Below are 22283 nucleotides of genomic sequence, written 5' to 3'. Positions count from 1 at the left end.
CTGGAGCAAGGAGAGGCAGCCTGTTCACCCTTCTTACCTACAGCAAGCACTTGCACAAAGAAATCGCCTCTTCAGCCTACCTCGTATCTACTTTGGAGGGTTTTGCTGTTAACCTGCAGATTTGGTCTTTTTAAAGACTGAGTGCTGCGTGCAGTGCACTGTTTTCCCACTCTTTTAAACAAGATTTATTGCTGACCTTCAGTTAGGTTGGGGGCAGGGGGAGAAGGAAGGGCTGGCTGTCTATTTCTCTTGTTTTAAAATTGCATATAGCTCCAAAGGTAATGAGGTATCTTATTTCCTTCAGCATGGATAGTTATTAATACTTAAATTCCTTTGTGCCTGTATGAAAACATCTGTGGTTTCTGCGCAGATCCGTTCTACTTAGAGCAGTTTGTCTTTATCTTGGCAGCTCAGGGTGGTACCAAACTTCTACCTTTTAAATCTTGCCTATTACAGACTTGCAGGAGATGCTGGGAAGGGCCTTCCAGGAGGATGTGAAGACAACAGCTTTGACTGCATCCACTGAAGTACCTGCAGCCAAGGACAAGAGTGAATACCTGCTTGCCTGTGGGTCACCTGGTGACACTCACATAGCCTTCTACAAACAACCAGACTTGAGCACAAGTGTATATTCATTCTGTAGACATTGCAGAAAGCATATGTTACTGATGTAAGCCCGTGGTGCCAGGGTAGCATGTGAAGACTGTATCTTGTATTATCTTATTTTGCTGTCTCTCTCTTACATAAAAGCATTTAAAGCAAATGAAAATGTTTAGTGTGCTAAGAAAAACCTGCAGTGAAGGCAGTGAAGAAAGTATCTTATAATTTGCTTGAGTGCTTAGTACAAGTTTTATCAGACAACAGTGAATCACAGGCTGCTTTTTTACCCCGGGGAGCAGGAAGTTCTCACTTTTAAGAAAAAGACATTTTGTCTAAAGTTTTGGCAGCTCAGTTTGAGGAAGGTGGGTACTGATCAACAATGACAGTTCTGTGGAGTCATTGTGATTGATTTTAGTGCAGTAATCAAGCCAAATAAACAATACATAGGTGCTGAAGCTATTGTTTTTTTCCTAATGATAACAGCACTTGGGCTGTGATCACAGTTAGAAAAGTCCAGATATTTTTGGAACTGAGCACATTTTCCTAGCTTGTTTCCTGTACTACTGATCAGAGTACTGGTATGTTCATGGTGTTGTCTCTGTGCAAATACCCCTTTACAGCTTAATACAAAAGCCAGAACACTCTGTCAAGGAAATGGTGCAGCTAGATCTCTTCTGGCAATTTACTGTGTGTAACAATTGTAAAAGCAAGAGTTTGAAAGTGCAAAAAAGTATGATTGCTTGTTGTCTTGTGAAGTAGTGTTGTTTCTATACAGTCCCTGAGCTGCAGTTTTTATAGTTTGAGCCTTTTGGATTGTTCAGGTGAAAGTTTTGCCAATAAAACTGATAGCATTAACAACTTGAGTATACAATGTGCAGAATCTGTGTAGCAGAAGGCTCAGATTAGGTGCTAGCAGTAATTGAATGCTGGTATTGTGCCGTTGAATTATAAACTTAGTTCCAAAATTTGAGACAAGTTTCCTATAAGAATATCAGGGAATTAGAAGGATTTTATCAGAGTAATTGGACTCTCTACATTTTACTTTGACAATGCGCTTTAAAAATAGGGGAGGTGTACAGAAGGAAGGAGGGTGGGAGAAATAAAACATTTATTTTACTCCCCCTTCAAAAATGGAGAGAACAGCTATCTAGTAGCAGCAGCTTGTAATAGTGATTATGCAAAATAATGTATTATGACTTCCCACCAACTGCTAAACAGTATAGTACTTTTCAAAACATAGATTTGGCAAAGAGACTTGCTTGTGTGCTGTTTCACAGCTAATCACACCTTTAATTTTTTCTGCTTAATTGGGACAGCTAAGAGTTCAGCAAGAGAAATGAAGAGCTTCTAAATTCCCATGGCAAAGGTGGACCTTGGCATGTTGTTATAGAACACAAAGACATTATTACAGCTGCTACTGAAACTATTTTGCATGAATGTAAAATGAATATACCACAGGGTCAGACAAAACTACAGAGCCCTACAGTTTCAGGTTCAAGGTTTGACAAGGATGTTGTATGAGATGTTTGACATGAGCAAATAGAAAAAGGAAGTGGGGTGGATGTTTTCTTGACATCTTTCCCGTTCTTAAAAGGAGACACATAAAACCATTTTTCATGTCTGTGTTGGCTCTTAAAAGCTTTAAGTAATGGGAGGAAAAAAAAGGCTTAAAGCTTGAAAGCTTCAAATCCTCTAGGGCAATCACTTTCATTCCAACACCATTAAATAGTTAAGGGTCATTTTGCCAGAGTGAAAAACATAGAAGTATTTTGACTGTACAGTTTTTGCTTAGTAAATTAAACTAATAGTAATTTAGCTTACTTGCCTAAGGAGAAGGGAGAGGAATTTCCTAGCAGTCTACCAGCCTGTTACTGACTGTGTATCTTTCAGGTTTGTAAATTAAGATAACCCCATGCACCACTACCTGCTGTGGCTGACCAGCTGGAAGGCAGTTTTGCAGAGGACCTAGGGTCCTGGTAGACACCAGCTGTGGGCCGGGGAGGTGATCAGTGCTGGTGAAATGCCTGGAGTGCTCTGTCTGGGTCTGGGCTCCCCAGTGGGATAGACTGGTGAGAGTCCAGTGAAGGGCTGCTAAGGTATCAGGTGGCAGGACTGTCATACTAGTGGAGTCTGAGTGCTGGGACTGCTTAGCCTGGAGAAGAAACAGCTCAGGGAGGAATCTCAATGTGTATAAATACCTGCTGTTCAGACTAAAGATGAATCCAGACTCTTCAGGGTGGTGCCTAGTAAAACGAAAAGTAGTGGACACAAACTGCAATACAGAAATTGCCACTTAAAAAAAAAAAAAAAAGCCAAAACCCAAACCATAGCGAGGGTGATCAGGCACTGCAACAGGATGCCCAGAAAGGTTGTGGAACATCCTCAGAGATACTCAAAGCCCAAGTGGACACAGTCCTGGACAACCTGCTCCAGGTGCTCTTGCTGTGCGCAGGGTAGACTAGACAGTCTCAAGGTCCCTTCCAACCTCAACAATATTGCAATAAGCACAGGGTAGTTGGGTGTTGTGTGTCTGAGACACTGGTCTTTACAGCTGTTATTTGCCATCTTTGGAAAACATTTTCATTGCTGTGTGGACACTTTTTATCCAACATCCAAGAAACTAGTCTTTGTTTACTGGCTAAACTTCCATTATATTGCATGCACTGCATGTATGTGGAAGTCATCCTTGATTATAAAGGGATTGCTTTCTGCCTCAATTGCCCTAGCTGACATTCACTAATTTAGGAGCAGTGTGCTTTTCTTCCCAATAGTGTATCTGCTAATGTCTTCCCTGCAGAGTCCATTCAACTGAAACTGACTGCAACAACTGCTCTGTCTGTTGTAGCTTTTAAAACCATAAGGACATATGGCTTTAGCCTACCAGTGCAGATTGTCTTTCTGACAGTTGATCAGACCTGTCTTTCCTCTGTGCCCTTACGTGCTTAGTAGCTGCATATTCTTTTCTCCAGTTTTCTAGAATGGTTTTCCTTACTTACATATCTGTTTCCACTGAACCTGTTAGAATAACGGCTTTAAGCAATATAGAGAAGAGCCTGTAGTTGTTGGGTGCTCCCAAGAGCCTTGTGTCTCTTGAGAAAAGCATTTCTCAAGCAGAGGGCAATCTGTTCTTTCATCTGAGAAAGTGACTGCTCACATCCATTCAAGCTGTTGCAGGGAGTGTGCAATTACCCCGATCCTCATAATGGGGTCTAGAAAGAACATTCTGGCTGCATGTGACAATGTGGAGCTTCCATTCACAGAGACTCTTGCCAGGACCACCTTTCCTTTAATTACAAGAGAAAGGAAATGCCTTTGCTGTGAACGTACTTCTGAGGCTGATATACTGTCACAAGGAGGCATGCGAGAGCAGTAAATAGCCGAAGTGTTCCAGATACATTGGGGCAGGAGGAGGAGGACTAGCACTGACCCTCCCTACAGAGTACAGAGTCCTCCTGGGAGATCGTACACTAAATATTATTGATACTGTGTTTGTCCTGGTAGGCTGAAATACTTCTGTTCTCTTAAGATTTATCACATACCCCTTTTCTGTTTTGAGATCTTAAAAGAATTATCTTGATTCTGGGACTGAGTTGTTCCTTTTGCATTTGAGCCATCCTTTTCAGCAGCTCTTTCGTCAGCTGGGGGAGCTTCTTCAGCCTGACTACACACTTCTGGTGCAAAAGGAACAGTAGAGCTACAGTGTTAGCATTGGTGGAGGGCTTCATGTAGGCTTGCGTGTTTGGAGAAAATAAAAATTTCAGTATGCAGAGAGAAAAAAAAAAAGCTACTCCATGCCTCCCCTTTCTGATACTCTCGAATATTCAGAGATCCGATCCTGCATAAATTTTAAAGACAGGAGTTGATTCTTGGCAAAGATCACAGATTCTGTTTTTGATGGGGCAACTTTTCTTCCCTTACTGTTGGATTATTTTTTTTTTTAATTTTTTAGGACATCAAGCCTTGATCTAAAAGCTTTAGGTGATGAAGAATAAGCTAGGTAACTTTTATCGATTATTTTAAAAAAAGTAGCTGATTTAAATATATAGAATTGTCTAATGTAAGCTTTTAAATAGACATTTAATCTAGCAGCAACAATCCTGCCCCTGAAAATGTCTAAGACGAGACTGCCACAGACTGCACCTCTTCTCTTGGTTATGAGATTCATCTTTTGAGCTGCTGCAGGCATTCTTCCCTCTCAGAAGTTCAGACTGCTCTGCTAGCTGTCTCCTCTGGTCTGATGTTAGTTCTCTGTATCCTGCTTGATGTATAGACACCAAAGGAGACACTTGTTACAGGTCCTGTCCTGAGTTATCCAAGGTAAATTCCTGTTATCTTCATCTCCACTGGGAGAGGGCTCCTCCTGCAGTGCTGAAGCTCTGGCCAAGCTAGTTCTCCCATTCTAAACCCTTTCAGTATAGCAATATGCTGTGACCCCTCTCCTGGTACATGACCCACACTCTGCCCCTAGGTACGTTGTAGTACCATCAGATGCAGAGCTCCAAGTTTACTTCAGCTGACAGTACCCAGAAGCCCAGCCTGATTAACTTGTGCATCTCTACCATTCCTAGAGTCAGCTTGCCTCTTCATCTGAAAACCTGATGGCTCTGATTGTGAAGCTCCTTTTAAATTGCTTCAAAAGGCAACAAATATCGTGAACTTGGGAGCAGATCCCATTGCTGCATTACTGGTTATCTTTAGGACAGCAGTTCTGTTGCATGACTTCTTAAGAAGCTACCAACTAGTTGATTTTAATTCAGTTCTTACAGAGCATTGGCATGTCATGCGTTGCTATTTGAATAGCATGTGGGAGTAAGACAAATGCACCACAGAAACTGAGGAGACTCAAATATTGACTGATTATGGGATCATTCTTTGGTTTGTTCTCTGTCAGCCTTTATGGGGGCACAGAAGGGTTTGTACCTGGATCGTGATCAGGCTACTCAACCTGTATTGACTTAAAATTGACACAGAACTGGTTTTAGCTCATATCCATCCTGAGCCTACAAAACTACCCATGTTTGTACTTGTACCGAGATTGATACAGACTACAGATTGACACTTCCTTTCTTGGTTCTGTATTTCTTTAGCAAGAGAAATATTGTCTGTGAATGTTCCACGTTCATAGACAGAGGTGTGTAACATGCAAAATTTATTTGGTAGTGACTGAAGTATTTAGTTCTTCGTAGTTTAGACAAATGTTAAAACAAAATGTTTAAACAAAAGCTGCTGGTTTTAGTGTTGCTTACTGCTTGCTGTTGAAGACCAAGAACTCCATCTGTAACCCTGTATGATTCTTGACTGCCATTTCAGTAGCATCAGAAAACTTACCATGCTGACAGACATTCCCTGGGCAGCACCTACCATCACACCCACACGTTCTCCACACTCCTCAAGGAGGGCACAGGAACCCACTTTACCATGGGGCTTCAGGCAGGCTGTGCAGGGACACCCCGCAGGCACCCACTGCTGGTGCCCAGTAATGACCCTGGAAGAGGCCTGGCCGGGCTGAGAGGAGCTGGGCAGGACTAAGGGCTCCCGGCCAAGCCCCACTACTGCCAGAGGATGAGCCCCTCTCCACTGTCATCTTCAGCCCCGCTGAGGCGCAGCCCACCGCCTGCCTTCAGTCCCCCCACGACTGCCTGTGGATCCCCAGCGCTGTCGGGGACCCCTGGCATAAAGCCGTGCTGGCGAGGGGCTTCCTCCGGAGGAGAGGCAGCTCTGAGGGGCCATGCCCCAAGCTCTTGCCTGCCTGGGATTTGCTTAAAGTTGAAATGTGCTGGGTGCTAAAGCTGAGCAGGCTGGGGGTTTATGTGAGGTGCTGAGGCTCTGATGGGGGGGTGTGTGAGGTGCTGAGGCTCTGATGGGGGGGTATGTGAGGTGATGGGGCTCTGAGGAGGGGGGTGCATGGGGTGCTGAGGTTCTGAGGGGGGGTGTGTGAGATGCCAAGGCTCTGAGGGGGGTATAAGTGAGGTGACGAGGCTCGGGGTGGGGAGGGTATGTGAGAGGCTGAGGCTCTGAGGGGGGGGAGGGTGTGAGAGATGTTGAGGCTTTGCTAAGGAATTTCCCTTCATAAATTACTAGCCCTACATGCTCATTTATATATATATAATATATATATGTATTTGTATGTATGTCTAGCTGTAGCAGATTGTTGCTGCTAGAGGTGCAGTACAATACTGTTGGCCTTGGACAATAGCCAGGGCGGTTTAAAACACACTGTGCGACACAAGCAGCAATTTTCTCGCCTGCATTAAATAAAAATGGACATTTAGTGAGGTCCTCTGTTGTCTAATTTACTTGAACATTTTAAACTGAGGCGGGAGACAGGGTTTGCAGTGGTAGAGTGCTTCGTACAGCTTCTGGAGACCCCTGCAATTTGAGAGAAATTGAGAGAGATTTGGCCGCAAAATGTAAAAATGCGGAAAAAGGAGGGCGGGAAGCACCGGCGCTTTCCCTTGCCAGGCAGGCGAAAAACAGATGCTTCCCATACCGGGAGTCGAACCCGGGCCGCCTGGGTGAAAACCAGGAATCCTAACCGCTAGACCATATGGGAGGCGCTGAAAGCATTCTTCTCCGCGCGCCCCATGGCGCTGCCCGCCCTCAGCTCCGCTGCTCCAGACGAGTCGAGACTCCGCCGGGGCGCGCTCGACCGCCCTGCACGCGCCGCCGGGAGCCCCTGCCGGCCGCCGCGCCCCGCTCTCTCCACCATAAAGCTCCCCCCGCCCCGCCAGAAAGGGGCTGCCCACACCTAAGATGGCTGCCGGGGCTTCGCCGCCTCCCGGCCCCGCCCCCGTCCCTCTGCTCGCCCCGCCCCTCTGCTCGCCCCGCCCGCGTCGCTGTTGGCGGCGCCGCATCACATGACGGGAGGGGGCGCGGGCGAGCGGGAGAGGGCGGGGTGAGCGCTCACGTGACCGGCGGCGGCCGCCGAGCGCTGGGTCTCGTGAGCGCCGCTGGGGGGGGGGCGGGGGGTCCCGGGCGCCGCGACGGGAGCGGTCGAGACCCCGGCGGCGCGGCGGGTTTACGCGAGGCCGCGGCTTTGAGGCCTACCCCGGAGCGGGGGGCGCTCGGTCCCGCTGAGCTCCGCCGCCTCCGGCGGGCAGGCCGGCAGGCACCCCCGCCGGCGCCCGCGGGCACTGCCGAGCCGGCCCGGGAGGCGCCTATCGCGGCTAGAGGTAGCGGGAGTCGGGGGGGCCCGGCGGCGCTGGCTGAGCCGGGGGGCGAAGCCACTGTCGGGCCCGGTGGGGCTGGGGACAGCTGGGAGGTTGCGGGGTGAGCGGGGTCGGGGACCGGAGGCAGCGGCCTGGGGGTTGGGGGCGGGCAGGTCTCGGCGGCGGCAGCCGGGCGATGGTCGGTGCGGGGTGCCGGTGCGGGCGGGAGCGGGGCGTGGGGACATGTGACGCCGCGGTCATGGGTTGCTTGGTGCGGACTCGGGAGCATCCCGGGGGGAAGGAGTGGGAGTAGCGACTGCGGGTGAGGCCGGCCCTGGCTGCCGTGTGCCGGGGGACCCGCGCAGTGTGACGGCTGTGCGGCTGCCGCCCGCTGCCTTCCAGCGCTGGCCGCATTTATCCTGCTTAGGCCTGTTTCGGCCGTGTAATTACGGGAACGTTGTTCATCATGGGCGTGTTGGAGGGTTTTCTGGCTGTAGGAGGCTTTTGCTAAAGTTTCCCCATGCCATCTGGAGCAGAAGCTGTCAAATGCCTGGTGAGGTGGAGGTTGGGGGGAATTATGTCGGTATAGGAGTGCTTCCCCTTTTGCATGGTACTTACGTGGGTGGGATTTGGATGTTGAAGTGAAGCCTGTAAGCCAGGAAAGTAGAGCAATGTAAGAAGATGGTCTTTTCTCTGTAGGTGGGTGATGCCAAGCACAGCCATGAAGAAAAAGGTAAGAACTGAAAGGAGAATTCTTTGCAGTTGGGTTTTCCTTCCCCATCTGCATTTGCTAATATCGTTATGTGTTTGCATCTGTATCTCAGTACCTCAGTGTGTTCTTTGGCTGTCAGGTACCTCTTAAGACTCTCAGAGTCAGCAGAGGCATCCTTTGGTTAAAGCACTAGAAATTAAAACGAGGTTTGAGCTTATTCACTGGTGCGAGTGATAGGGCAGGCTTGCTGCAGAGCCATCCATGACAACTGCTGTGTGAGTGTTTCTGGTACGTGTTGCAAAACCCCCTGCTTGTTGCGTACCTCCCGCAGAGTCAGGGAAGAGGATATGCTCTAACCCGCCTCGCTGGCCCTGGGGGGAGACCCTTGTGATGCATTACTTGTGTGGGGAGCCTGTAATTCACTGAGGGGTCCTGGGAGGATGGAACTTAACACGTGGGGAAGGAGTAGCACTTCTTCTGAGAATGGGGGGGGGGGTATATTCCAGCAGTAAACATATTCAAAGCTGTTAAAGCAGCTGTGTAGAGAATATATGTCTGTCTGTCTGTCCATGGCGTGTTAGGATTGGGTTCCCTGCCTGGCCCTACGTGCTGGTGTCTGACCCCTTTGAAAGGCCTCTGCTGGCTGAAACTTGGAAATTGGATTTTGCCTGTAGGTTGACTTGGGCTGTGCCTTGGAGCTGTATTGAGTTTCTGCATGTGCTTTTTCTGCAGGTGGTATGAAATAAGAGACGTTGACAGTCTTTCTGCTCTGTCTGTAGCTCAGGGGAGAAGGCAGTGTAGCTTTCTGGGGGTTTGCTCCAGAAAGGCTGGCAGGTGTGACCTGACCAGCCTGCCTCTCCAAGGAAAAAGTCGTTACCAAATCATCGAGGTGTGTGGTCAGCTTCTTTTTGGAAAGGCTGCTTGCCAGCCTGTGAAATGTTGCAGTCACTCTCAGAAGGATAACTTGTGCAAACAGGATGGTGTGATTCTGCCTCTCCTGGTTTGCACTGAGATTCTGGCAGTGGTTGCTGTGCAGTCGCAGAGTGAGGCTGGGAGTCAAGCGAGTGCCTTCCCAGTTAGCTTTTGGCAGTGGTGTGGGCTGGGCAGGCAGACTTGGGCCGCTTGCACTCTCGTTAAACCTATCCTTGATGATAGATTTGCAGAGCTGTTGCCAAAGGCTCAATTTGACTTTGTAACTGGAACTTGTCTAACAGCTGTTTTTGCGAGCAAGTCTGTGTTGGCTGTCACTGTCGGGGCTTCTTAATTTTTATTTTTAGATCACAATATAGAGTCTTGCCTTGTGTGACTGCCTCCCCTCTTCCCCCTGCAATCATCCCCTAGTTTTTGGCTACCAAAAGTGCTAACCCTCCTTGGGCCTGGTGATCCGCAAACAGGACTCTGGAGTCAAGTGTCTCCCCTGTGTGATAGCCTGGTGCACTTGAACTGGGCTGTCCCCTCTGCTTTTAACCTTTTGCTGATCTTCTGACACGTGAAACTTGAAATGAACTTGTATTTCACTTTTGTCAGGAAAGAGAAAACAAGTCACATTACGAGAAGGAAAAGAGCATGATTAGGAGAGAAGTGATGGTTAGAGAATACCAGTGCTGAATGGACAAGGGATTGTTTCCAGCCTGATCTTAAAGGCTTGAGATAAAGCTGTTCTTTTGCTGTCATCAAAACCATCAAGCCTTCACCTGTGGTTCCAGAGTGCATTTGAAAAGTGTGCGGGTGCAAGGGGCTGGGGATGGGGAGGCTGTGGCAGCTTTGGGAGCAGCTCCTGCTCTTCCCTGAGTACTGGTTACGAGTCCTCTGCCAGTGGGCGCTCGGTAAGGGGGTCTGGTGGATGGTGGGCTGGTGGCACTTCCTTCAGGGTGGTAGGCAGCCGTGGAAGGAACAGGAGTGCAGTGCCTGGAGGGGCAGAGATTCTTGGGCGGGGGGGGGGGCATAGTTCAAGAACACAGTCAAGATGAAAAGGTTTTCAGTCTGACAATGATTCAGTGACTGTGGATAGCAGGGAGGTAAGGATGTCTGCCTCCTGCTTTCCCAGGCATGGTACTCTTCTTTGCCTCTCTCTTCTGATGCATTCACACCTGAAGTATGTTGGTCCTGTGTTTTGGTGGCTTTGGCAGTAAGATGATAACTCCGAGGGAGCCATGAAGGACTCAGTGCTCTGTGGTAGCTAATTCTTTCTTTTTTTTTTTCTTCCCAGGTGCTGCTGATGGGTAAAAGTGGGTCTGGGAAGACCAGCATGAGGTCCATTATCTTTGCAAACTACATCGCCAGGGACACACGGCGCCTGGGTGCCACAAGTAAGACTTCTCTTGTTTGAACCACAAGTTCTCAGAGCTCAAACCCCCTTCATTAAAGGGGTGAGGCTGTTCCCTCCAGCAATCCCTGCCTCTCCTCTGCTCTGGAGTAGGTGGGTGTCTGCTGATCCTCTCAGCTGCCACACCTCACAGGGAGCTTCACTCTTGACTTCAGCTGAAGGCAGGTAGGAAGCTGGAATGAAAGGGAAAGCAGCACTGGCTTCAGTTTTGCTGCTTTATTGTTGAACTTTTAGCCTTAACTTTTTTTTTTTTTGATCACGAAGCAGCCTTTGCTGCAACTACACCTATTACTGGAGGAGTCTTCAGAGTGTCCTCATGGTCCTCCTTGGTGAAGCTTTCCTGTTGTTAGCCAGCTGATAGCTAGCACACCTGGAGGCACAGTGATCTTGCTTTGCACCTGTGGCTTTGGCAAGGTACTGCACTAGACTTAATTATTGTCTTCTGCGCTTTTTTTTTTTTTCCTCCAAAGCCACTGATCTGAAAAAGCGGTGATTCCTCTGAAACAGAGGTGTGAATTGTCAGGCTCCAGTGCTCCTCACTGAGAAGCACCTGTGAGGACTTAATGTCACAGATTGGTGTACATTTCCTCTTTGTTCATAAAGTTTACATTCTCTGTGTTACTGATTTATTCTTTTAAGGCTAGCTTAAGGCCTTGCAGAGTGTGCTGGAACTGTCATTCTTAAAATATCACAAAGATCAGAGAACATGCTAAAGGGGAACCACCTCCTGTGCTTCTCAGGAGAATAGTGTCCTGGGTAGGGAGTAGGAAGGCTTGAATTACTCTGGGAACTTTTTCCATAGTGCCTTCAGCTACAGATCTGTGTTCAACAATGTTGTTTAGATGGGACTTTACAAACTGTGGGCTGTGTTGTGAAGAACTGGCATTTTTGACTGCCCGAGGAGTGGATGTGGGTATGTGGTACAGTCATTAAACTTCTGTTGTCTCTTTCCAGTTGATGTGGAGCACTCCCATGTTAGATTTCTAGGAAACCTGGTATTAAATCTCTGGGACTGCGGAGGGTAGGTACTGTTTATTCTCTTGCTTTTGAAACCATTGGGGGGAATAGCTCTGGGGAATAAGACTGGGGATGTACAAAACAGAGGTCCTCCTGCCCCAGGGGGACCAGTGTGCTGCTTATGCACGAAGGGAATAGAACAAGCTTCATGGGTGCGCTGTAAAACTGGTGAGACAACTCTGGAAAGAGCAGATGCCACATCTTAGGCTTGTGCGTGGAGGTGGGTGGAAGAAGTTGGCACAATTATGCTGTCTCTGGAGTTATCCCTACATAAAAGGTGCAGTGTGTAGGTCCACCCTTCCCTTGCCGCCTGCTTGCTTCTCCTGGTGAAAAGCCTGAGTCCTTCACCTTTCTCCTGAGGTGGTGGGAGGTGACACTGGTTTCAGAATTGCTGAAGGTTGATAGTGACCCTGTGGCTCCTGGAAGCAGCTTTTCGAAGAATGCTCTCCTGCTGACAGAGCCTCAGCAGAGCTGTCCAACTTTTCCAGGCTTCAGCAGCTCTCATGTCCTCATGCACTGTCTGAGCCATATTCAGCAAAAGTTAAAGGAGATTTAAATCCTGTCATAGCAGGCTACGCTGATGGTTTTGGTTATATTTTAGCTTCTGCTGTGGCTTTTTTATATGCAGCTCTCTAAAAGCCAGTCTGGGTCCAGAAGCAATGTAACTGTTTGCACAGGACACTGACCAGCCAGCTGGGATGTGAAGGAAGCTTCAGCTTCCTGTGAGACTGGCGAGCAGATACTCTTCAGGAGCATCCAACTTTGGTTGGAAATGCTTGGGAAGCCTCACGTCATGGGGAATATCGCCACTCGCAGGTCTCTTGTCTAGACTTCTGTGATGGGGTCTCTAGCTCAACATGCGAGCCTTGCCTTTCTAGCCGGAGGTGTTTTACACGTAGCACCTTTCCTGACAATGCAAAGCAAGACCTGGTTGCTCTAATGGAAGTCTCTTTGCTTTGTTGCTCTGCTCCTTCGCAGACAGGACACCTTTATGGAGAACTACTTCACCAGTCAGCGGGACAACATCTTCCGCAATGTAGAAGTCCTCATCTATGTCTTTGATGTAGAGAGCCGCGAACTGGAGAAGGACATGCACTACTACCAGTCGTGCTTGGAGGCAATTCTTCAGAACTCTCCTGATGCAAAGATCTTTTGTCTAGTGCACAAGATGGACTTGGTGCAGGAGGATCAGCGGGATTTGGTGAGAAGCCGATAGCTGTCATAGAAATGCTTTCAAACAGAACATCTTTTGACTGTGCTAATGCATTGTGATTTCATACTTCAAATACAGCCCCATCAGCACTGTTCCGAGAAGGGTTTCTCAGATGTTAAGAATTGTCAAAGCCCTCTAAGCTTTTTCTGCCTTTTCTAAATTGTGTGTCATCGCTATCTTTTGCATGTAATCTAGGGGAGAACAGAACTAATGATTTTTAGTAACAACTACTCTAAGCCTTTTCTTTCACAGAGTTGAAACTTTCCCAGTTAACTAGAAGGTGGTTTCTGTCAGTTGATTCTGTTCTCTGTCAGTTTGGCCTGCCTGCCCAGAGATCGGTCACCTCTTAAGCACTCTTCTGTCCCAGGAGGCATCCTGCAAAGGCTGAGGATCAACCTTTCAGAGATATTTGGTGTTTTCTGTTCTTTTTTTGAGCTTTTGAAAGGTTGCAGGGAGATTGGAAGATGTCAAGTTCCTACCAACCTTGCTTTTTCAGCTTGGACTGAAAAGCAACCAGCTCCTGATACCAAAGGAGGAATTATCTTTGTGGGTTAGATGAGCACATCCCTAGCTGCTTGGCCCCTCCCTGGCTTGCAGCAAGTTTGGAGGCCCCTTTAGGCGGTTAGCTTTTGTCTGAAGTAAGGTGTCTTATTAAACTTTCTTCTGATTCCTGGTGAGTATGTGCCTGGGCAGCTGCAAAGGAGGCCATGCAAGGTGCTGTGGCTGAAACCACACCCTGACCTCCCTGCACAGACAGACTTCCACATAGCAGGTTGGCTTCAGATCACTCGTGCTGCCTGAGAGTGGAGATCCTCCTCTTCCAGTTTTAGTTCTGCCCTCCAGCTCAGTGCAGAAATAGCTTGTTCATAGGGTTGATTCAGGGAGCTTTTCCTCACTTCCATCTGCCTTCCCTCCAGACAGAAGGATGAGTCTTGGTGCTGTCCTGTCCAGGTTTGTTTTGGGACTGGTGGAAAAATGCTGGTTTTACATAGTTGTGTAGACTCTAGTGAGGCCCTGAAGTGAGGGGTCGACAGAAGAGGAGCCTTACTTCAGATATGCTTTCAATGTGTACCATTGCATACCCATCAAGATCTTTGTTAAGGTGTCTGCTACTCAGAAGAACATGCAAATACTGAGCCAAATCACTATCTGTGTAAATCTTACTGAAGCCTTTGGTATCCCAGGACCCAAATAGTAAGTGTTGGCCTACGCAGCATTTCATGGGGATTGGTTAATGTTCTGTCATGTTCCTGAAAACAGTAAGCTGAGGTGAAGGCAGTTGTTGTATCTTCCCCTGCAGAGGCACATTGCTGGCTGTCCTGCTGCTTTTTTAGCAGTTCTGTAGGAGCCTGGCACAAGGCTGTCTGATCTTTGCTGTTCACCCTGCTTCCCTTTTTTTGTAACCATAACTTCTAAGGGCAGAGTACAGTGTGAGAACAGAAGGCTGTATAGGTACATGCCTCAGAGCTGCTCATACTGATGAACCTCAAGTGCTTTCTTCCAATCCTGTTCTCAGTGATGGAGCTTTCTGCCTGTGACCAGGGTCCTCTCAAAATTTAGGTCCTCAGAGACACTCATGTGTGTCCGCTTCCATTCCCACTCCATGACACCCATAGTTATTCCAGCTTTGAGTCCTGGTCAAATCTATTGCGAGACAGCCATGGTCTGCTTTTCCATGCTGCTCCAGTGGAAGGGGTTTCTGCCAGCCTGTCCTGGCTGGTGTGCTCTGCTGTTGTCTTTTCTCAGGTGCTGTGGGTACTCGAGGTTTGTTTGAAATGCGTGCTGTAAATGCAATACAGCAACCACACCAAAGGCAGAAATATTTGCACTCAACTGCTAATCTTTTTTTATTTCCCAGATTTTTAAAGAGCGTGAAGAAGACTTGAAGCGTCTTTCCCGGCCCTTGGAATGTGTTTGTTTTAGAACTTCCATCTGGGATGAAACACTTTACAAGGTTTGTACAGCTTCCTCTCTGTATCTGGCTTTTCCCCCTCCCCTTCCTTATTGAAAACAAGAGCATGAGGAAGGCGAGTGGTTAGTTGTTACTGGTTTATTAGTGACTGGCCCTTTTTGGTTCTGCAGCAACTACTTCTGGGGGTTAGCTGTTGTAAACAGCACCTGAGCATCCTGGTTTTAATTAGAAAAATGTAAAAGCCCTCCACGTGCTGGAGTCATGGTGTCACTATGTTAATACTGCTTAAACACTTTGCCTGGCTACTTTACAAGGAGCTTCCGCATCTTTTAGTCACGTTTATCCAGCATGGAATTGTTTCCTGTGTTTCTCTGCAGCACTGTTAAAACACAAACATTTACCTTTCTGGGAATTTGCTTTGCTTTCAGGAGTGGGTGTGGTTTTTTGTGGGTGGGGATTTTTGCCATTAGTCAGTCTTGACTGCAGTGTCAGAGGTCTTCCAGGTGTTGGAGTGGTGAGTCCTACCTGGGCTACGCTGAGAGCAAATGATCATTATAATTGCCAGCTCACGCTAATAAGCAGTGGTGGTAGCATAGTGGCTGCGTTGCTTGTCTGAAGGTGAGGACCATTTGGCTCTTTTTGTTGACTTTATCAGGACTTGGGACAGCAAATTTCACCATCCTGGCAAATCCATTTAAAGCTGTAGCAAATTCCCCTGCCTTCAGTGTATGATGTGCTTGAGGCTGATGCAGCACCGTACGCCAGACATCACTCTTGACAAAACATGTGCCCGGCTCCCTCTAGAAATCACCTTCCGCAAGCAGGGGCACACCCTGGGTTCCTTCAGCCATCCCTGATGTCCATCAGTCACGCTGGTTACTCTGAGCCGCTTACGCAGCAGCAGACCTGTGCTATTCTAGACACAGCCCTGCCAACACTCTTCAGAGCTCATGCCCTTGGTTTGGACTTTTAACTTTGTGTTTGGCAAGTGGGATGGGAGGAGTGTTTGGTAAATAGGAGACACAAATATCTACCCTGACTCCTGGGGGGGAAGCGTGTGGTCAGGCACTGACACAAACCTGGGTCACTAGGTTGGCAGTGAGGTGAAACTGAGCTTGGAGGACTGGAGTCTGAATGAGGACATATGACAATTACAGCACCCCCAGTCCCTTCTGGACTTGTTCCTGATTCACTGGGTTAGAGTAGAGCTTTCTGTTTGGATCAGTGACGAGCTGCCAAGTGTCCTTCTGCATGTTGACCTTGCTCAAGATTAGAAAAAAGTCTGAAAACTTCAGCGAGTTTATCTGGGAGCAGTAGATAGAAGCATTGCCAGCTTAAAATTAGGATGATTTAAGCCTGTTTAATAGTATTGTAGTTTCTCTGTGACTGATGTGGAAAAGAACTTGGCCTAGTGAAGAGTTTACTCAGGTCTGGGGTAGCACTGGTAGTCTTCACTGTAGTAGAGAAATGGAGGTGGGAGAAGCTTCTCAGTCTTGCCCAGGCTATCAACACCCAGAACTACAAATAATCAGTTTCTGAGCACATTGCATAACAAGAGGGTGAGGCAGAAAAGTGCTAATGCAGCCCTTACGTTGTGTTTTTCTTTATTGACAGGCTTGGTCCAGTATAGTCTATCAGCTGATCCCCAATGTCCAGCAACTGGAAATGAACCTGAGGAACTTTGCTCAGATCATCGAGGCAGATGAAGTGCTTCTGTTTGAAAGAGCCACTTTCCTGGTGAATACAGCAGTTCTGCCCTTCAGGTTCCTCTGCCCAGCCTAGGATGGAGTTCCCTGGATGGAAAGTGCTGTTGTGGCGGTAGCCCAAAGAGAGGTGCCAGATGGCAGAATGCATTGATCCAGGCCTTGTGATATTGAAAGTAGCTGATGTGACTCCATGGCTCATGGGACCTTCTCAAAATTTCCACTTCTGGCAGCTGAGCTGAGGGCTTGATCGGTATTTCCCTATTCCAAGCTATGAGGGGGTTTCATATCCCCATTCTGTTGTTGGCCGTAGGACTTTTTTGAGAATTCCTTTCTGCCCAGGGCAAGAACCTTCTTTAGCTTGAAATAAGCCTCTTCAGTTCCCCTGGCCTGGCATTTTAACAGGCCTTGATTTCTATTTTTTATTTTGTCTGATGCTCTCCAAACCCAGAGTATGGGTAGAGGATCACAAGCAATTGGATTGCTGTGGCTTTCAAAGTTACTGGCTGCATGGTAACTGTGCTTCCAAGCTGTTGTCTCTGCAAGGTAAAATGTGTTGGTTACAATCACCGCTGCTGCTTGTTCGTCCATACTCTTGGTTTCTGGATTGGTCTTTTCAGACTTTGCACCAAAACTCTTGCTGACCTGGAGGAATGGTTTTGAATTTTTTTGAGTGCTTTCCTTGATGGCCAAATGTCTGATTTTGAAATGATGGAGGGAATGTGGAAAAGGAGCCATTACTTCTATCACTTCTTAAACTATCAGAAGTAAACTCCTGCCATTTCTGGCAAGTTCTGCTTTTTGACCTTTTGTAGATAATAAATAGTTCACCTTGATGGTATGTAACAGAACTTTGTTATAATACATTTTTTTACTGAAAAAGAACAATCTCTGCTACAAAAATTCAATGCTTATTTTCAGTGTAATGGTGACTTTTTAAAAGACTCTTTCTTCTCACTTTCTTCATATATTTAAACTTCCCCCAGGACTCTTTTCTCCTGAAGTGAAATCTTACCCTGAAATTGTATTGAAATCGCAGTAACAGCAAAACTTATCTGGAAATTTAAGGAACGAACTTGCATACAATGAAGGCTTTGGTATGGATGCCATCCTTGAATCTGGCTAAACCTGTACTTGTATGAATAATTGGGCAGGTTTAAAAAGTAGGAAGTATATGATTGTTTTAAAGTGCTTAAGGAAAAAAAAAAACCACAACACAAAAAACTTAGTTCTTGCAAGTCTGTTAAATGTGGCTCCATAGGTGGAAAAGGAATAGTTTAACATCCTTGCGAGAGGGTGTCTGGCTCTTCCAGTAGCAGTTGGTTTTATGATTCTTAAGAGCTTAAAGCACACAGCATAATGTTTTTAAAATATTCCTTTGCATAAGGTTTTTAAAATACTCCTTTCTGATTTGCTGTGGGAACAAAGATGATGTAACTGTGTGATTGTGTGCCATTCACCTTATGCAGTAAATGTAGTTCTCAGCCCGTTAGCTAATTTGGCTGAGGAGTAAAGGTCTGTAGGCTACCAGGAAAGTGGGAAAGTGATCAGGGAGAAATAGCTGTGGATCACACTGCAAGGATTCCAAAAAACTTTTGATCCTCTGAATCTTTGCAGCCAGCCACTGAGGTCTGCATGTTGCTGCTGGATCACTGTGTGGGAGGAAGAGGAGGGGAACTGCTCTGAATTCAGGCAGCTTAGCACAGTCTTGGTCTGACTCAGTGAACTGATGGAGAGAGAACTCCCTAGGAAACCAGCTGCCTTTGTTCTGCTTTTCTTAGGGAGGAACAGCTTGCTGTGGCTTTGAGAGCAGTGCTTGTGCATCCTACCTGTTGCAGAATGGGAAATTTCTCAGGTTCAGTCCTTGAGAATCTGCAGCATGATAAATTTAGGAAGGAAAAGCTATTCCAGTATTTCTCAAGTGTCTGTTTCCTCTACCTGAGGTGGTGGTCTTGCATTTTTTTTCCTCTCCTTACCCTTTCTCCTTTGAATCAAGATTTAAATTGCTGCTAAGTTGGAGTTTTCAGACCTCAGATGGACGATAGTGTCTCTTGTATATCTTACATACTTGCATCTGCGCTTGTGAAAGGCTTCCTGGTGACTGTATTATTGAGTCTTGTTTTACCATGAAAACACCGCAAGTATTGTTGCAAATAGTTTCCAAGATTCAATCAGCAAAAGGCAAAGGAAATCCCTGTTCTGGTCACCACCTGTTTCCCATAATTGCTGTCAAGCCTGAGAAACCTCTGCTGAAATAAATTACTAACTCTGTGCTCTCTCTCTTTCTGCCTTCCAGGTCATTTCTCACTATCAATGCAAAGAACAGCGGGATGTCCACAGATTTGAGAAAATCAGCAACATTATTAAACAGTTCAAGCTAAGTTGCAGGTGAGCTGGTTTAATCATTAGGTGGGGAAGATACTGCAGCAGGTGTTTCAGCTTCATCCAGAGGCATGAAGGCTCGCCAAAGTGGTACTAGTTCTCTGACTCCTCAGCAAGCTGAGATGCTGTAGTTAAATTGCACCATCCTTAAACACAACCAAGTTAATTGTTATCTTTTGTAACTTCCTCCTTTGCTGATGGTTGAAAGAGGTTTGTTTTGAAACAACCATTTTCTTCTAGACCTCGTTCTCCTGGGCGAGGTAGGGAAGTTCCAGGACTGAATTGATAAATTGGTGACAGTCAACAGTGCTGCAGGAAGTCAGATGGAGAGCTTTGCTTCAGACCCTGTACCACACAGTTGCTTTGGGAGGAAGAGGCTTCCAGACCCTATTTATCAATATTTTGAATGGAAAAGTGGGAAGCTGGCTTTGGAGTAGCTTGGCTTTTGAACGGTCTCGGTTTTCACAGTCTCTTAGTAATATCTACAAGTGTTTGGAGTCTGAATAGGATGGAGAAGTGGCTGCATGGTTTACAGAGCTGGCTCCAGATGTTTCAGTTTTATACTTATTTCTGCTCGATATCCACAGCGTGTTCAGCTGTCCTTCTGAATGGCTGAGCTGTTACATCTGTGGGGCAAGTGCCACTGAAGCGTGGTCATAGCAGACTCACTGGGATTGTAGATCTTGAGTTACCTTTACCGTTCAATGCGCAAATCACTTTATATTGTTCTCATTTGGCCTCAAGCTAAAGATTTCTGTCTTTAAAAAAAAACAAAACACACTTGTAGTCACACCTGGTGTTGCTTGCCAAATGAGTACTCAAACATGTCTTTGTTACCAACAACTCAAGTAATGGGATGTTGGCGCAAAAGCTGTTTGAGCAATGTTACAGTAATGGTTCATTTACTCTTTTTTTTTTTTTCCTCTACTCTCTTAGTAAGCTGGCAGCTTCTTTCCAGAGCATGGAGGTCAGGAACTCTAACTTTGCTGCTTTCATTGACATCTTTACATCAAATACATATGTGATGGTGGTTATGTCAGACCCTTCGATACGTAAGTAGAAGCAGAGATAAGCCTCTGGCCTGTTTTTTGTTTGCAGGGACAAAAAGCTGAATGAGTCTTGTTTGAACTGTGTTTCTCTTGGAAAATGACAAACACCAGGCAATGCAGTAAAACTGATTGTAATTAAAAGATGGAGAGGGATCTGCTGTCCTGCTGACTTGCCCTGTCTGAGCAGAGTGTGGGGGAAGGTGGTTAAAAAGTGACGTACCTTGCGGAAGGCGAGAGATGTGTGCCTTTGACAGCTGAGCTATTTGTTGCTGTCAAGTGGAGGATCGTAACAGCGGTGGGGAACCACTATAACAGATGTGACCTGATTTAGTAGGTTGTATCTAATAACCTATTTTGGGCTGTTCTGATCTGGCAGCCCCAGTGAGTTTTGGAGAGGAAGCAGAGATGGATCGTATTTGAGTTTTTGCTCTTGCTGCCTGAACTGTCTTGGTGGGCAAGGACTCTAATTATAGTAGCATCTATTTATCTTAAAGAAGAAACTGTAGCCAGCAGTGTCAGCTCTCACAGGCACAGTGTGACTATTTAACTGTTTGCAGAACTCCAACTGAAACTACTTCTGTTAGGGTTTGAGGTGCTTAAGAGACACTGTCCAGGACAGCCTTGTGGCTTACAGTGTTGGTGCTGCCTGTAACTTTTTGACTAGTTTACTGAATTAGGGAGAACCTGTGTAAACCCTGTGACTGAATTACCAGCTGTGGTGATACTGTGCTTGAGGAGCAGCGAATGAGCAGCTGTGGTGACTTGTGCAGCTATCCCTGACTGTAGTTCACTCTGACTCTTTCTTGGTGTTGCACTGGGATCAGCAAACAGCCCAGACCTTCCAGTGTTAAATTTTGTACAGCTAGGGAGCAGTGGTCTTGAAATAAGAGAGCTTGTTGACTGGGATGTTGGTTTTAGGCAGCACTTAACATCTGAGGACTTGTTTACTTGCATCGCTTTTAACTTTTTTTTATCTCCCCCGTCCCTTTTCCGTCCTAGCTTCTGCGGCTACGCTGATCAACATCCGCAATGCCAGAAAACACTTTGAGAAGCTGGAGAGAGTGGATGGTCCAAAGCACAGCCTGCTCATGCGCTGAACATTGGCCAAGGCACATGGTCTTCGGGGGGAGAAAAAATGAATTGGAACTACTTATTTTTAGGAGAATCTAACAATGTTGATGTCTTTGGGCTTTGAAATGAGTGTGCTGCTTTATTTTTTCTCCTTTTAACGTTGGACACTAGTCACTCGGATGTCTGGATACACTGCGGACCTTCAAAAGAGACTTCCCTGGCATATGTGGGGTTGGGAAGAAGTAAGGACGGGTGACGTGCACGTGGTCTCATGCTCCTGGTTGTCATAGTGCCACATGGCAGAGCTGGTTTGGATGTTTTGCTCCCAGGTGATCATATAAGTCACAGGAATGGAATATTTACTGTTTTATTGGTTGGTTGCTAGAATATGTTTATAAATTTCTCCTTGTCTTCGGTCATGAAAATAAATTTTTGCTACCAGGGATTTCAGATCCTAGAGCTTTGGAAAGTGGGTTTTCTTTCTTCTAAAACCTAGGGCAGCTTTGGCAAGCAGATGTGTAGTAGCTGCATTTCTCCTTTCATGTTATTGGGAAGGCCATTCCAGAGTTTCATTTAAGATAATTTTTTTTTTTCCCCGTGTGGAGGCAAAAATTCACTCAGCAGGTGAAGCAGGCTGGCAGTGGCCTCTTTACACTTGCCAAAGCAATGGAAAGACCACAGTAAATAAAAGGGGCCAAAGATCCTAATTGACCAAGCATCAAGATAGTCCTGGTGAGCCAGGAGGGGCTGGTGTGGGCACAGAGGAGACCTAGAATATGTTGAGGAGGGTGTGTGCATGAGCTACATTAGCTATGTTTGCAACGAGCCAGTTGGGCAGTGTTTGGCACCAATGTTACTTGACGTGGCTGTCTATTTTTTAATGAATTTTATTGTGTGCATTTCCATTAAACGTAGGAACAACAAAAGCACCGTGAGTTAGGGGAATCTCTGGTTTGCTGGGTGGGAGCTGATGCTTGTCAGCATCTTTTTTCCTTTTTTCTCTCTTGCTCCATCAAATTACTATATAAAAAAGGGTGTGGTGACTCTGAGCCTGGCTCTCCGCGTTGTTTTCTCAAAATCATGCTTTCCCCCTGTATCCCTGCCCACACACACACTGGGCAGGGGGAACATCCAACAGGGTGAGTCTGTT

General features: G+C 46.6%; 1 protein-coding gene and 1 non-coding gene across 3 annotated transcripts; one reads left to right on the top strand and one right to left on the bottom strand.

The window, feature by feature from the left end:
• Nucleotides 1-7081: 7081 nt before the first annotated feature.
• Nucleotides 7082-7153, bottom strand: TRNAE-UUC (transfer RNA glutamic acid (anticodon UUC)). The gene has a single exon. It is a non-coding gene; the product is annotated as a tRNA-Glu (tRNA).
• Nucleotides 7154-7571: 418 nt separating this feature from the next.
• Nucleotides 7572-21590, top strand: LOC141949149 (ras-related GTP-binding protein A). 2 transcript variants are annotated; one of them, XM_074882392.1, is made up of 10 exons: nt 7572-7772; nt 8448-8481; nt 10670-10769; nt 11741-11807; nt 12782-13004; nt 14875-14970; nt 16543-16665; nt 18928-19019; nt 19950-20065; nt 21062-21590. In XM_074882392.1, exons 2-10 carry the CDS (start codon nt 8455-8457, stop codon nt 21157-21159), a joined length of 942 nt encoding a protein of 313 aa, XP_074738493.1. In that variant the 5' UTR covers nt 7572-7772; nt 8448-8454; the 3' UTR covers nt 21160-21590. The 2 variants fall into 2 exon arrangements, with proteins under 2 accessions (XP_074738493.1, XP_074738494.1); XM_074882393.1 differs by lacking the exon at nt 7572-7772 and having other exon boundaries at nt 7975-8481.
• The last annotated feature ends 693 nt before the right edge of the window (nt 21591-22283 follow it).

This window comes from Strix uralensis, chromosome 13 (assembly GCF_047716275.1).
Source record: "Strix uralensis isolate ZFMK-TIS-50842 chromosome 13, bStrUra1, whole genome shotgun sequence".
NCBI classification, from domain to species: Eukaryota; Metazoa; Chordata; class Aves; order Strigiformes; family Strigidae; genus Strix; species Strix uralensis.
Note: the sequence above shows the minus strand (reverse complement) of the source record. Positions and strands in the feature narration are given on the sequence as shown.